This window comes from Podarcis liolepis (assembly GCF_965112155.1).
Source record: "Podarcis liolepis genome assembly, chromosome: 15".
Lineage (NCBI taxonomy): Eukaryota > Metazoa > Chordata > Lepidosauria > Squamata > Lacertidae > Podarcis > Podarcis liolepis.
In genome coordinates this window covers 4,117,657-4,133,749 of record NC_139566.1, presented here as the reverse complement: position 1 = coordinate 4,133,749, position 16,093 = coordinate 4,117,657, and the positions used below count along the sequence as shown (strand labels likewise).

Genomic DNA, 16,093 nt, shown 5'->3' with positions numbered 1-16,093 from the left:
GCTACAATCCTATTACAGTGGTACCTCGGGTTACATACGCTTCAGGTTACATACACTTCAAGTTACAGACTCCACTAACCCAGAAATAGTACCTCGGGTTAAGAACTCTGCTTCAGACATGATCAGAACCCCCCCCCCCCCAACTTGAAGCATAGGTAGTCCCAATAAAAAATTATAATTTGGCAGAATATTCAGACTACATGATACATATTTGTATAATTTGGAATAATTTGATTGGATTGTTAAAATGGAAAATTTAATAAAAGTTATTTTTTTAAAAAAAGAACTTTGCTTCAGGATGAGAACAGAAATCGTGCTCCGGGGGCACGGCGGCAGCAGGAGGCCCCATTAGCTAAAATGGTGCTTCAGCTTAAGAACAGTTTCAGGTTAAGAACGGACCTCCAGAACGAATTAAGTACTTAACCCGAGGTACCACTGTATTCCTCAGCAACCCCCTTCTTCCATTTCCCTCCCTGTCTCGTGGGATTATCAGCCAGCAGTGGGGAACCTGAAGCTCTCCAGACGTCGTCGTCGGACTCAGATTCCCGGCAGCCAGCAGGGCCAATGGTTAGGCCAGCCATATCTGAAGGACTATGGGCTCTCCCATCCCTTGAGACTGAGATATGGGTAATAAATGTGGACACATGGCCCTGGGTGTCGAGGAACCCTTCCAGAAGCAGGACCTCCTTGCAAGGGGTCAGGCTGAACTCCGCAGACTCCCAGACCCACAGAACCCGTAACAACGGTTGTCTCGCTACTCCACGAAGGAGTCCTACTTGTTTTAATGTCCCAGCTCAGAAAGAAAACGGGTGACCATGGCACTTTTATTAACCAAACCAGAGTACAAAAAAAGAGAGGAAATTGTACACATTGTAAACGTAACATTTTCGGGCAAAAGACCCTAAAATATAAAATATATTTCCCTCCCCCCCCTTAAACAAGCCAGCCTGTACATAAAGCTATTTTTCATAATAAAAAAAGAAAAAGTCATCTACAAATCTGTAGGGCACTTGTAACAGCTGCCTCCTGGAGTCTGCGCTGGGCCAAGTTAGGAGGTGTCCGTGGCCGTAAAAGGCCGGCGGGGCCCCGACGTTGACGCTGCAGTTTTGACGAGAGACGAGGGTCATCGCTCTGTCTGCTCCCCTTTCTCTCCAGAGACCACCAAGGCACCGGGCGAACGCCAAGGTGCTACGTTTCTTAGCACTTAGAAGATCGTTTCAAGATCGCTGCTTTAAAAAGTGAAAGGCTGCAGCAAGGCTGTTTAATTTCCTTTCTCTAAATTGCACATTAAATAAATAGGGTTCCTTTTCCTAAAAATGCAGGAGCACGAGTTCGGTGCTCACTGCCTCCCTCACTCCTAGATGGGAAGGTTCTTCGTGAAACCTGTTTGCTCACGGTTCATTTGTTCTGCCCAAGGCCAGGCAAACACTGTGCATTTCAAAGCGCTATATACCACGACGATACAGTCATGGCTTCCCCCAAAGACTTCTGGGAGATGTAGTTTTGCTAAGAGTCCTGAGAGTTGCTAGAAGTTTTCTATTTCCTCTCACAGAGCTACAATTCCCAGAGTTCCCTGGGAAGAGGGACTGATTCCTAAACCACTCTGGGACTTATAGCTCCAATATTTTGGGGAGGGGGGTGTCTCCTAAAATCTCTCAGCACCCACAACAAACCACGGCTCCCAGGATTCGTTGGGAGGAAGCCATGACTGCTTAAAGCGGTATTGCAGTACTTTCAATACAGGGTGTGAATCTGGCCCTAGTTTTGTGAGAGGGGGGTCTCCATTTCTTGTGGGGGACGGGGCTGTGTGTCCGTGATCCATTGCACACCTGATTTTCCTCCCTCTCTTGGGAGGAACGGAGAAGCCCACAGCTTGCACCAGGGATTCAAAAGCGCATCCAGAGAGGCGCATGGACATCCCTAGCTCAGTGGACAACTCTTAGGAATGTTTAAACAACAGCCCTGCAAGAAAGTGTGTTTAACCTGCCCCGCCAAAATCATCGGTTCTCAGTTGCTGATGTGCCCGACATTTGCTTTTATAAGCTACCCCTGAAAATCTTAGGAATGTGGAAAGCTGATTTATGCAGATCGTTGGTCCGCAAAGGGCAATGCTGTTTGCACTGGGCTGCAGCTCTCTGGGCTTTCAGGAAGAGAGGGGGTGCCTCAAGGATCTGAGCCAGGGACCTTCTGTATGCAAGGCAGCTGCTCTTATGCTCTGCCAGGGCCCTCGCTTCTTCAAATTCATCCTGCAGAGGGTGCTGGGACTTCCATCATCCCCCGTCGGCACAGCCAACCATCAGGGATACTGAGAGCTGCAAAACCCCGTCCACCTTGGCGACCTCTGTTCTGGGTAATGAGGAACTTCAGCTGGTGACCATCAGCCTCGCCCATTGTCCTTTTGAAGGAACAAAGGCCCCGCAAGGATCACAAGCGGGGAGTGTGTTGCTGCCGTCCCACTCGAGTCCCGCTTGCATCTGAGGCATCTGGTCGGCCACAGTGAGAACAGGGTGCTGGACAGGATGGGTCCCCTTCAGCCTGATCCTGCACAGCAGGGCTCTCCGTACGTTCTTATGGGACCTCCAGACCCAGAGACAGTCTATCTAGGTCCTTCGGTTCCTTGGGGCGTTTGGCCACTGTGAGAGCCGGGTGCTGGGCCAGACGAGCTCCCGCCGGCCTGATCCTGCAGAGCTCTTCCTATGTTCCTACACGTGTGCTATTGCTGGCTGCCTTTCAACCCACCCTTGGACACACACGCCCCAGAACCAGGGAGACGTGAGAGACATCAAGGGCTGTTATCAGAGGCTAACTGGTTCCCCTACAGTTCCTACTTTTATTTTATAATAGCTGGGGGGGGTACTAGGTCCCCCCTACAATGTTGGGCTTCAACTCCCAGCATCCTGTGTGGCCAACCTGTCAGGGATAACAATGGAGGCTTCCCCATCCGGTCCCTAAGGCATCATGTGCAACACACAGCAGAGCAGATAGACGGGTGTAAACCTGAATACAGTTTTTGGGGTTGTTTTCTTTTTTAAAAAAATGTGGTTCTAGTCCTCACAGGCACAAAGACGACTCTGGGAACTGGACTGTGATCAGTTATATACATACACACATATATATATATTAAAAATATAGAGAGCTATGGCAAATATAAATAAATGCACCTTTTGAAATTAAGCCTGCTTCAGCCGCACAGTGGCTTCGCAGTCCAAAGGGAATAGATTCGGAAGCCCCACACTAGCTAGGTTTGTGAGATTCCTCGCAATGGGGTGGCTCTTTCCTTTCCTATAAAATATTGGCCCAGTTGTTAACAGTTACCGTATTTTTCTGTGTATAAGACTAGGTTTTCTTCCTTCAAAATAATGTCAAAAATTGGGGGGCGTCTTAGGGGCCATCTCTCTTCCCATTTTCTTAAATTTGAGTCCCCCGAAATAGGAGGTGTCTTATACATGGGGACGTCTTATAGACGGAATAATACGGTACGTGTTGTATTCTGGGTAGAACTGAAGGCTGGGGGCGCAAGGGTGAAGGGAGACAGACAAGGGCAAGAGTCTTTGGGGTCCCTTCTGAAAGCTGAATATCCCAAAGGCCTGCATACAGCGAAGAGCAAGCCTGGGGGGGCAGAAACAGGGGGGAGACGACACCTGCAGCCTTCCACAGGTTGACCCCAAGACCCACCAGCCCCGGTCAGAATAGGATGGGGATTAAAGGAGGACAAGGAGGCTTGCGGCCTAGAAGCATCCGGAAGGGCTGCAGACATCCCTCCATCCCTGAGCCAGAGGTAAATATGCACATCTCACAAGGCACAGGCAGGCAGGCTTATGCTGGGGCCAGGGAAGCTTCTGCAGCCCAGGGGCTGCACCCCCATCTTCCAGGGGCCACCTGGCAGAGGTGCGCAGGGCCAGAGGAGATAGTGGGTGGAGCAACGGGTGTGGATTTCTACCTTTTGTAATCTAATAAGGCTGGTTTGTACAGTCTCTCTCACACACACATACACGCATGCCCCTCCAGCCAGATAAGCGAGAGGAACGACTGGAATTCAAGGGAACCCCCAGAGCTAATAAAACCCTCCCCCTCGGCCACCAGGAGGTACAGAGAGGGCAGCTCAGAGGCTCAGCACCAAGGGCAATGCTTTCGATACAAGCCGCTGCCAGTGTTTCTAAGAGGCGAGCTTGCCTCTGTCGCACCGGCTATTGTCAAGGCCTCAGGAAACAGGAAAGTGAGTGCCTCCTGTCAATTTGCACGCAGGGTCCTTCAGCAACTGGGGCCATTTGGTGGGGGGGGGGAGGGAACGTCCTGTGGATCTGCTCCTGTTTTCTGTCTCCGGGCCCCCGAGAAACTGGGCTGCATACATCAGCATTCCCACCCCGTTCCAGAGATGGCTGGCACCCTGACAATAAGGCTGCCTCGCCCTCATAAAAAGGGCCAGGTTTGGTTCGGTGCTTTAGGTCACTTGCTGGAGGATTATAAAAAGGGCTTCCGGTAACAAAAATATCTTTCTCTGAACGGCTAGGGAGATTATAAAAAAGGCATTTATTTTATGGCTGTGTGTGTTTAAAGCCCTGTTCTGAAAGGGGGGAAAGCGAGGACAACGGACAGGAGAGGGGGTAGGGGGGTTGACTGTGAACTGTCCCCCACCAAAGGACTTTTGTCCAGAGTTTCTTTGGAGGGAGGGGTGTGGCTTCCTTCTCTCCCCTTTTTCGCAGGCAAGCTTTAATCCTTTAGATTTTCCTATTTTAAGAAAGTAAGCGAAAGGGCGACCTGAAGGGTTACGAGGTGCTGACCGTCTCCACCGCGACGTCGGTCGGGAGTTCCAGGTCCACCGTGGAGCTGACGGCTTCCTCCTCCGACACGGCGGCGGAGCTGACCGCCTGGCCCTCGCCGTCGTCCTCCGCGACCCCTTCCGTCCCGTTGGCCTGTTGCCTGTCCATGGCTTCCAGCTTCTGCCGGTACCCCTCGGCCTCCAGCTCCTTCTTCATCAGCCGGCTGCGGTACTCCTGAGCGCGGCGGTTGGCTTCCTGCAGCTGCTGCTGCAAAATCTCCCTCTCCTACGGGGGGGAAGCAGACCCATGTCTTTGTCAGGAGGGGCGGCTCAGGGCAGCTGAGGAGGGCTTCTTCCAAAGAGGGGGGTGGATGGTGGATCAGGGCTGGGCTAAAAATCCCAGTTTACTGCTGGGGAAAAGCAAGGTTCTAGACCTCATGAACTGCAGAGGGGGAAAGCACAGAGGCCCCATCCATCTTCCCTCGGCGAAGGGATGGAATATTCCGCACAAGTAAAATCTTTCTGGCAAAAAGGGAGAACTACTTGTGCTTAAGAGTGTCAGACTAGGACCAGGGAGAGACCAGGGTTCAAATCCTGCCGCTTGCCCATGAAGCTCCTTGGGCCGGCTGCTGCCTCTCAGCCTAACCTATCTCACAGGGCTATTGTGAGAATAAAGAAGAAGAGTTTGGATTTGATATCCCACTTTATCACTACCCGAAGGAGTCTCAAAGCGGCTAACAATCTCCTTTTCCCTTCCTCCTCCACAACAAACACTCTGTGAGGTGAGTGGGGCTGAGAGACTTCAGAGAAGTGTGACTGGCCCAAGGTCACCCAGCAGCTGCATGTGGAGGAGCGGAGACCCGAACCCGGTTCCCCAGATTACGCCATGTTGAGTTTCTTGGGAGGGAAAATGATGGGATATGATTGCAACAAAATAACAGCAGTCGTAGCTTGGAAGTCAAACGGAATCCATTCCGGAAGTCCATTTGATTTCCAAAACGTTCGAAAACCAAATCAGAGCTTCCGGAAGCTCCTGCAGCCAATCAGAAGCCACAGAAGCCCTGTGGGACGTTTGGCTTCCAAAAGAACACTCGCAAACCAGAACAATCACTTCCAGGTTTCAATTGCTTGGGAGCCAAAACGTTCGGGTTCCAGGGCGTTTGGGATCCAAGGTACCATTGTAAAAGTAAAATTTCTCGCCATTCTAGGACATGGGCGCCCAAAAGGCATTGGGTTCCCCCCCCCCCCCCACTTTACCTTGCTTTCTTCCAGGTCATCTGCAACTTCCTCTACCTTGATCCTCTTGGCAGGGGGCTCCTCCTCCTCCTCTACTATGTGGTGATCGCTGTCACTTTGCTCCTCAATGACGGTTTCTTCTGCGACCTGACCAGCAGGCACTGTGAGGACTGCAAGGGGAGGGGGGAGGGAGAGACACAGGGAATTCTGGTGAGGGGAGGAAAGCATACAGTGCTGCTCAGGGGCTGGAAAGTCCAGTTTTTAGAACGGGAGCCATTCCAGCCTCAACTAACTGCAGTTCACGTTCATCCCTTTACAGTTGGTTCATCTTCAGTTCACAGCTCAATTCAATTTCTTTAATACTGTATTTAAATTGCTGTAACTCCCCTTGGTACCCGAGACTGAAGTGTGGCATGCTAATAAAAATAATAACAGTATTATTGTTTCTATTGTTTTATACAGGGCTGCCATACGCCCGGATTTTGCCGGACATTTCTGGGATTTCAAAGGCAGAATTGACGTCTGGCTTTGTCCTGGATCTTAAGACAACTCAATTGAAAAATCGCAAGGTGTTTTTGGCATGTTTGTAAAAAAAACAAAACTCAACAACTTTGGGGTTTGTCTTTAAAAGGCTCGTCAACTTTGGGGTTTTCCAAACAGCAACCCTATTTCATACCCACGATCTTCAGCCAAGTTCCTTCGGATGGGTGGCCCCACGCAGTTGGGACTGTGGTAGGGGAATGTGGGGCAGAGATGGGGTCTGGCTTGCCAGGCCAAAAAGATACCATACAGGCCTTTGACAACCTGTTGCCTTCCAGACAGGGATGCCCTCCAAAGGCCAGGGACGGGTGATCACAGTCCAAAATCCCTGCAATGCAGCAATGACAGCTAAGGAAGTCCTGACTGACGGCCACCCAACTTCTGCTTAAAAACCTACGGGGAAGGGGAGTCCATCACCTTCCAAAATTGTCCATTCCACTGTCAAACAGCTCTTGCCGTCAGAAAGTTCTTCTTAATGTTTGGTTGGCATCTCCTTGTCCTATGAAACTGCTGCTTAGGATCCTCCACTCCAGAGCAACAGAAGAAGAAGCCTGCTTGTCTTCTCCGGGAATTTTAAGGTGGCTCTCATAACACCTCCCAGATGTAGTCAGTCAGTGTCCAGCCACACTGGAAGGGCCAGAGGTGTCCCCCCCACACTCTCTGCTCTTCTGTTTGATGCTGGCTGAGGGAGCAGCTTGCACCTCTCCCCTGGAGTCGTCCCCCCCCCCCCTTTACCTTGCTGCCCATTCTGCATCGTCACGATGAAGGGCTGGCCGAGGGCCCCACTGGGAAGGGCCGCCTGGAGGTTGCCCAGATGGACGCCGTCGGTCATGATCGTGATAATCCGCCGGCCCCCGCCACCGACCACGTGCTGGAGGGGGGAACTGGCAGAGCTGGAGTCCACTGTTTCCTCAGACGCTGCAAAAAAAAGAGAAAGAAAGAAGTCAAAGGCAAGAGCTCAGCCACTTCTTTTACTTTCTAAAAAATTTAAACAGGGAGGGAAGAGCTTAAATCACAGCTTTGGGGGCCACCTGGACAAACGCAGCGCTTACGAACTGGAGCCACAAAGAAAATGAACAAATGAGGTCTAGCAACCCACACGCAGCTGCGGTTTTCACGTTTGTTGGAATGGGCTCGAGAAACTCAAAATGAGGTTTCTAGACCTCATGGCAGCACAGAGAACAGAAGGGTTTCTAGCTCCCTTTTTTGCGTAGGGGCATGGCTGTTTTCTGAACACAGAGACCTTGAATGGCCTAACTCAGGACTGGTGGGACCTGAGGCCTGCCGGATGCTCACCCCTGACTTATTTGTCCTGCTGGTGGGGGGCAGACAGTTTCCCTCTCCCTGCTTTAAAATGCACCTTGGAGGGATTGGAGGGGGAGTAACACTACTAGCTCTTTGTTTCCACATATGTGTGTGTGTGTGTGTGTGTGTGTGTGTGTGTGTGTGTATATATAAGGCTTATGAGGATCCGAACAGGGATGGGGAGTTTGTTGCTATCCAGATGTTGCTGCGTCTACAACCTCTGGCCTTGCTGGCTGCTGGGGGTTGGAGTCAGCATCTGAAGAGTCGCTGGTTCCTCATCCTACCCCTAAATGTTTCAGAAGTGTGTCTTTGCGGCAGGTCTCTCAGGGGTTAAGCAGTGGGTACCAGGCAGCCCTGCTAGCCTTGAGGCTTGCATTTTGTTAAACTGGAAATATTAATTCATGTTGTAATTTTGTTCGTTTACCTTATGATGCAATTGTTTCTTTGTTTATTGGTCTTGTTTATAGGATTCTGTAACTTTTCTGTATTGCTTTTCTGTTTATTTTTATTGCTAGCATTCGTTAAAGAGCACGCTACTGTAAGTAACTAGTTTGTTTTTATAATGCCCACCAGGTTACTGGGGGAAGTCCAGCGAGCTAAGCCAATCCCCCCCCCCCCTCCCTGCTTATGATCTGGATGGACAGGAGGGTGCTGGAGAGGGAGCAGAGATGACCTGCTTTTTCCCATCAGAGTTGAGACAGCCTGCATAGGGACAATGCCCAAAGTCTTTCCACCCGTCCACCCATCCCTGGCGACTAATACCCAGATTCCTTTCGACCTACCGGGGCCTCTGTTTGAGTTGGAAAGTGGGCCGGAGGCTTCTGCGATGGCTGCCAGCGTGGCGAGGACTGAGGTTGTTGAGTTTGGAAACTGCACCGTGGAAATGTGGGAATCGCCTGCCCGGGAGGGTGGAAGAGGGAACAAAGGATGTTAACAGAGACACGCGCAGAGGCGGTTTCACTGTCCTGTGTTGACACAGCAAGAGGGGAGGAAGTGGGTGCGGCCGTTGCCAGAGTCCTACCTGAGGTTGTTTTGGTGCCTGCCGAGGAGACGATGCTGGCCAGACTCATCATGTCCCCTGAAGCCAAAATAAACGGCTGGCCCACGGTGACGGAGCCTGGGACCGGGTTCACTCTCTCGGGGTTGGTGTTGACCTGGTTTTGCATTGCTTCCTGAGGAAGAGAACGATGCCATGATTCAGGCAGATGTTCGTCCCTAAACGCTTGTCCCAAAACAGCCTTCCAGTTGCCACATCCACCCGCCTCTTTGCAAGCCCATTGCTGGAGAATGCTTGGTCCAGAAAGTGCCGTTCTTGCGGTACAACACCTGACAGGAGCAAGACCCTCTCAGCGTGTTACACTTCAGGCTCAGAGATCTGCACTGGGTGCCGATTTGTTACCCAGCCAAACTCAATGGGGAATCACCTTGCTCCATATGTGCCTACTCAACTGCTTTCACACTTGCAAGGAATCAATCTTTCAGCGTTGCAGCACTGCTCATTGACATTAGGAAAATGCCTTCACCATACAGTCACCGTTCGACTGCTGGAACCGTTCAAAAACCAAGGTGTGGCTTCCAATTGGCTGCAGGAGCTTCCTGCACTCAATCAGAAACCACAGAAGCCCTGCCAGATGTTCAGCTTCCAAAAATCATTTGAAAACTGGAACACTCACTTCTGGTTTTCAATAGTTTGGGAGCCAAAACGTACGAGTACCAAGGCATTCGGCAACGAAAGTACAACTGTACTCTTTGCAACGTCTGCTTAAAACATTTTTCATTTACGTACACACACTCAGACACGCCTTCTTATTACGTACGCCTGCTTTTAAAACTTCCGGTTTTATTTCTATTTTGATGAACTGGACATCCATTAGTTTTGAACCTTTGGTTCTATCAGTGTTTTTTATGAATGTTTTATACTGTTTTATGCAAACTGCTAAAAAATCTTGCCAAATACGTAGATAAAACCACTGCCTTGGGTCAAAAGAAATCAAACTTTCAAGGCTTGTCAGCGTATTCTGCTTCAGCTGTGAGGTGGGAGAAAGACACCAGAAATCTAAAAGAGGCAGTGTTATTTTTAGGTGCCAGTCCTTCGGGTCTAAAAGAGATAAACGCCAGTATTGCTAACCACAAGCATAGCATTATCCTAGACCCAGATAACAGCGTTGGGCCAGGATCTCCTAAGGCCTCTACCTGCTCCTCTACTCACCCCTTTCCCTCACTGTCTGATGTGCTCCTTTCGTGGCGAGGGTGCTTGGATTGTGGGACACCCTCACAGAAGGAACTCACTCAGCTCCTTTGCCAATGGAGGTTCAGACAGCAAGAAATAAATAAATAAATAAATAAATAAATAAATAAAATAATAATAATAATAATAATAATAATAATAATAATAATAATAATTAAGCACTGCTGTTTTGGAGGGTGTTTGGGATATTTAATATCCTTTTAGGTCCTCATTAAGATACGGTTTATCAGGGCTGGTGTTCTGTTGGGAACAAAAAGGCAGCGTTTTTCTCCCACCTGAAGTATCAACAAGGTCTCTGGGTTGTTCTTGTCCAGCGCGATGTCAAAGGCAGACTTGTCAAACTTGCTGAAGGCGTGCACATTGGCCCCGTACTTGACGAGCAGCTCAACGACGTCGCGGTGGTTGTGCTCCGTCGCCCAGTGCAACGCCGTCATCTTCAGCATGTCCTTGGCGTTCACGTCGGCACCGTTCTGACGAGCAGGGGGGAGAGAAACAGCAGCTATGGGTCAAAGCCAATTTCAAGAGGAGCATGGGAACGCTGCTCCCCGGCCGTGCAAAGAAATCAAACCGGCCACACCATCAAGGATGCTCCAAGGAAGTGCTTTTCAGCTCTCTACACTGGCGCAAATGCTACTCTAGCCACAGTCAAGACAACAGGAATACAACTATGCTAGTCTGTCCCAATGTACCAACAAGACCAGGCATAGGCAACCTTCGGCCCTCCAGATGTTTTGGCCTACAACTCCCATGATCCCTAGCTAACAGGACCAGTGGTCAGGGACGATGGGAATTGTAGTCCAAAACATCTGGAGGGCCAAAGGTTGCCTATGCCTGAACAAGACACTATGACAAAAGCAAGATGTGGGTAAACGAATCAGTGAAGGTTCAGGAGATGAGAGGGAATGGAGGATTATTTCTTATTACTGCTTCTATGGGTGAAAACAGATGGTGGGCTTTAGGTTCTGCTGTTATTCCCAACCTGACACCTGGTCGCTTACCCTTAACCGTTGCTCAGGTCTTTTTAAAGCCACTCCCGTTACAACAGAACCTCGCTTACCCTGATGAGGAGCTCCACGATGTGCGAGTGCCCGTCAGCGGCCGCCATGTGCAGCGGCGTCCTGTCCACCTTGGTCCGTGCGTCTCTGCTCACTCCCGCTCGGAGCAGGACTTCCGCCGTGGAATAGTGGCCATGTTGAGCTGCCAGGTGAAGAGGGGATGTTCCCAGCTGCCGGACAAATGAACAGGAAAACGTTACCACCCTTTTACTGCATAGTCCACCGTCCCTGACTATGCTCCACGATGAACGGGCTCGTCTACGGCTCTGCGGACGCTCCCCTTGTATTCAAGGCGGCACGCAATCTCCGGGACTCAGGAGGCATGCAGGGACTTTGTGCCTTGTGGACAGGGGAGTGGGGGACAAATGGCTTCAGCTGACCATGCAGTCTTCTATAACAAGTGTGTAGGGAACCTATGCCCCTCCAGATGTCAATCGCTTCCAGCGCCCATCATGCCCCATCAGCACAGCCAATGGGCAGGTACACTGATGGGAGCTGGGAGTCCAACACTGTCTGAGAGGTTGCAAATCTGGGCTCCTCTGAAACTGGTGCAGACAGAGTTGCATAGAATAGACATAATATACTGTTCACAAATCCACAATTACTTATTTCAGCAGATGTGTTAGTATGAGCATATAAACCCTTAAAAGGTTTGGGACCCAAGTACCTAATAGAGCACCTTCCCCAGTACAAAATGCCCCAGACCCCACAATCAGCAGGTGAAGCCTTGTTGATGCTGCCGCCACTGGGAGCCGCCTGGTTGGCACTGACCCATTACAGGGCCTTTTCAGTAGTGGCTCCCCGGTTGTGAAATGCTTTCCCTAGCAAAGTGCACCTGTCTCCATCATCATTAACTTCCAGGAGCAATCTGAAAACTCTCCCAGGAATTTGGTGGCTGAGGAATACAGAGAGGCCCTCAAGATCATCAGATGCACAAATGTTTTTTATTGTAGTTGCCTTTAGAGTGTTCCTAAATTCCTAACTGTACTTGCTTTTAGATGCTTTTAATTGTAATTGTTTTCAGAACTGCTTTCAAATGTTTTGCTTTGTTGTTAAATTGTATTCAGTGGTACCTTGGTTCTCAAACAGCTTAGTTGATGAACAAATCGGCTCCCGAACGCTGCAAACCCGGAATTAAGTGTTTCGGTTTGTGAATGCTTTTCGGAAGCCAAACGTCCGACGCAGCTTCCGATGGAGTGCAGGAAGCTCCTGCAGCCAATCGGAAACCACACCTTGGTTTTCGAATGGTTTTGGGAGTCGAACGGACTCCCGGAACAGATTAAGTTCGAGAACCAAGGTACTACTGTATCTGCTTGCTCCCGGGGCTCCTTCGGGACAAAGCGCAGGATATAAATTCAATAAATTAAAAAATAGACCATAGCTCTATAGTACATAAGAAACAAGCAAGTAGGATTTGAGCAGCACATCCCGCTCCACTCCCATGGAATTCAGCAGCTGGTACAGTGGTACCTCGGGTTAAGAACTTAATTCGTTCTGGAGGTCCGTTCTTAACCTGAAACTGTTCTTAACCTGAAGCACCACTTTAGCTAATGTGGCCTCCTGCTGCTGCCGCGCCGCCGCCATGTGATTTCTGTTCTTATCCTGAAGCAAAGATCTTAACCAGAGGTACTATTTCTGGGTTAGTGCAGTCCGTAACCTGAAGCGTCTGTAACCCGAGGTACCACTGTATTTAGAAACACTGTGTGCAAGCGGAGCAGAGCCATCGTGTCTAGTAGCCATGAATTTGTTGCTGTGATCCCAGCAAAAGAACCTTCTCTCCCGTCCCCCGCAATATTGTTGCCCTCCATACACACCCAGTCCGTAGTGAAAGGCGCCCCGTTTGCCATCAACGTCCTGACTTCGTCATCTTGGCCTTTGCGAGCCGCTTCCAGCAGCCTCTTCCCCAGGTCCACCAGGGACATCTTGATACATGGGAACAGATGGTTTCAAAAATCTGGAGTTTGACATGGGGTGCGAGAGAGAGCAGAGGATACGGTACGGTTCAAGGAGAGGACATCAAACCCCACAAGGCTATAATTTAGCATTTTAAAAGGCATGACAATTATTAAATGCTCCAGCCCCTCCTATAACCACTTGCCAGGAGCACAGTGCAACAGGTAAGACCTTAAGTGCTGGTTCACAATACAGCAAGGCCAATTCTTTACAGCAGGGAGTGAGAAACCTGCAGCCTTCCCAATGTCGTTGGACTTCATCTCCCATCATCCCTTGCCACTGGCCTAGCTGGCTGCCAGGAGGCGAGTCCTTGATCTCGCTGCGACAGGGCAAACAAACCCCCTAGAAACTTTTACGTGAAAGATACACATGGTATCTTTGCAAACCGTTCAGAGGCTTCCTTGCAATCAAGACTTGTCGAGCAGTACAGAAATAATGAATGTGAACAGGCACACGTGTATACGCATATTTAAAATAAACACGTAAAGGATGTTTCCACTTGATATTTACATCGTACACATACGAACGGGTATGTACAAATATTAAAACTGGGGGGGGAAGCGAACGCTAATATTTCATTGAAATGCACATGGCATCCACCCACAGAGGCAGGCATGTTCCCCCGCACCAAGAAACGATGAGATAAGATAAAGGGGGGGAGGCCTCCTCCTCCCTCTGGATCCCCACCAAAGGCAGGACCTGAAAATGGGGTTACAGGGAGGAGAGAAGTGTGCTTGTTTGTTGTATTTCCACTCAAATGTATTGGCAAGACCCCACGCCTCTCCTGTCTTTTTTTAGCATCCTGTTTCTGTCCCTATATATATATGTGTGTGTGTGTGTGTGTGTGTTACATTTTAGATATTACATTATACACACACACATATATATGTGTGTGTCTTCTGTCCCTATATATATATATGTGTGTGTGTGTGTGTATTACATTTTAGATATTGCATTATATATACATACACACACATATATGTGTGTGTGTGTGTCTTCTGTCCCTCTATATATATGTGTGTGTGTATTACATTTTAGATATTACATTATACACACACATATATATGTGTGTGTGTGTGCGCGCGCGCACGCGCGCGTCCGTCATTATACGGCAAAGGGCTTCGAGGTCTCTCTTGGGAATGAAGCCAAATTAAATCCATAATCCTTGATACCTATTTTAGGGGGGGGGAAGAAAACCACTCCCATCACTCCCCTTACAGGTCTTCCTGCCCCAAAGAGTCTTCTGCAACCTTGAAAACTAGCAAACCCATTAGGGGAAAAGCTTCCCTTAGTTTAAAGCGGTTTCAAAAAAAAAAACACATACACAAATATTTGTGGCCTCTTTTCTGTGGGGCAGGATCTGCTTTGCTTAGTGTGGTTGTTTCGAGTTTCTATTACTTTATTGCCATTGCTCCCAGCATTTACCTGTTGGTTTATATACCGCTTCATTAAAAGAAGAAGAAGAGGAAGAATCAAAGAATTTGTGTGTTTGATTCCTGCATGAAATCCAGCGTTATTTCTAAGGCTGCCCTTTCTTGCGAGGAGCTCGAGGCGGCGGACGTGGCGCTTTCCCTCCTTTATTTCTCTCTCTTTCTTCTTCACAACAGCCCTGCGAGGTCGTCTCTTTCCTTCCTTCCTTTTTCTTTCTTTCTTCCTTTTCTTTCTTTCTTTCTTTCTCACTCTCCCTCTCTCTCTCGGGCCTCCGCCGCCTCATCCCCTCACGCCAACTGCCCCCCCCATAAAGCCAACCGGCTTCCCACCCCCACCCCCAACAACGACCCCTCTCCACCCCCTTTCCCCCCTTCACTCACCCCCTCAGAGGCGTCTGGGGTTCGGTTCTTCTCCTCTCCTAACTTCCTACCGGCATCTTTCCTTTAAAAAAAAAAAAAAAGCCTTTAGCCTTTTTTAAAAATATAGGTTATTATCATCATGGGAAAATATATATATATATTAAATTGGTTTTGTTTTTCAAGCCCCTCCCCTCTCCTCCCCTCCCCCCCTCGGCGCCGAAAGGGAGGCAAAATGGCGGAACCGGAAGTTCGCCTCGGCTGGGTTTGAAAACGAAGCCGCCGAGGTGAGGGAGCGTCTCACAATGGATATATCCGGTACGTATGGGGAAAGCCCACCCCCTTCCTCCGACGTGCGTTCTCCCGCTCTCTTCCTAGAGGGGTTGCCGCTCTATCCGCGCCATCTCCATGGTACAATGGTAAGCGGCCATGGTTGACCCGAGGATTTTCTCGGACGCTCTATCACTTGTCACCTCTATGGGGAGCGGCCATGTTTGTTTCCCCTCCTCCTTCCTCTCTATCCCTCTATAGGCTGATAGTCTATCGGCGCTGAGCAATGGAGCTGCTCTAGGCATGGGCTTCTCTATGGCGGTAAGTCGCAATTTGAATATTGGTGATTTTTCCCAAGGCTTTTCAAAGCTAAAATTTGCCCAAAAACCTCAACACTGATGTCTTCAGCTTATTTTTCTGCTCCAGAGAGGAGATGTTATTCGTGAATTACTGCTTCATTCTTTTGCACTGGTTTGCCTTAAGAAGTCATTTTAAATTTATTTATTTTCCGGTCTTCTGGGGTCCCAGGGTGTGCTTCGCGAACTCCACACTGGTGGCCCGAGGGGAGATGCCGCATTAAATGTTCGCGTTGGCTTCTAATTGTATTTCAACCACTCCCATTATTTCTTACATTGCATTCTTTTTATTAAAAATTTAAATCCTATGGGATTTTAGAGGCTTGACTTATTTTTCTTTTTCTTTAGGCTGCGTACCTTGCGCACCAGTTAGAGGCAATAGCAATTAGCGGGAAATAAATTGTCTAAGCAAATAAAATTCACTAAATAGATATAGGAAATAAAAGAAGAAATTAAAATAATAATAATAATCTAGCTCAGCACATTTACAATTGCTGCCACAGGTGTTAGGTTCATTCAACCTGCAATTGTTAAAGGTGCAGGGAACTGTGGCTCTGACAATGGTAAACTACAATTCCCATAAT

General features: G+C 49.1%; 2 protein-coding genes across 2 annotated transcripts in view; one reads left to right on the top strand and one right to left on the bottom strand.

Moving 5' to 3' along the window:
* HORMAD1 (HORMA domain containing 1) overlaps positions 1–16,093 on the top strand; it is a 578,262-nt gene that overhangs the window by 188,943 nt on the left and 373,226 nt on the right. The window lies entirely within an intron of this gene.
* GABPB2 (GA binding protein transcription factor subunit beta 2) lies at positions 811–15,130 on the bottom strand. Its single transcript, XM_083477230.1, has 9 exons — positions 14,908–15,130; positions 12,958–13,097; positions 11,146–11,313; positions 10,364–10,558; positions 8,862–9,012; positions 8,623–8,736; positions 7,271–7,453; positions 6,017–6,165; positions 811–5,045 (listed from the first exon to the last, which is right to left on the bottom strand). The coding sequence occupies exons 2-9, from the start codon at positions 13,063–13,065 to the stop codon at positions 4,767–4,769; spliced, it is 1,347 nt and encodes a 448-aa protein (XP_083333356.1). The 5' UTR covers positions 13,066–13,097; positions 14,908–15,130; the 3' UTR covers positions 811–4,766.

Coding starts and splice junctions, on each gene's coding strand:
- GABPB2 (XM_083477230.1), bottom strand. CDS start 13,065: ATGTCCCTGGTGGACCTGGGGAAGAGGCTGCTGGAAGCGGCTCGCAAA. Junction 6,166..7,270: donor GATGCAGAATGGGCAGCAAG/GTAAAGGGGGGG, acceptor CTCCCCTTGCAG/TCCTCACAGTGCCTGCTGGT. Junction 5,046..6,016: donor ATGACCTGGAAGAAAGCAAG/GTAAAGTGGGGG, acceptor TCCCCCCCGTAG/GAGAGGGAGATTTTGCAGCA.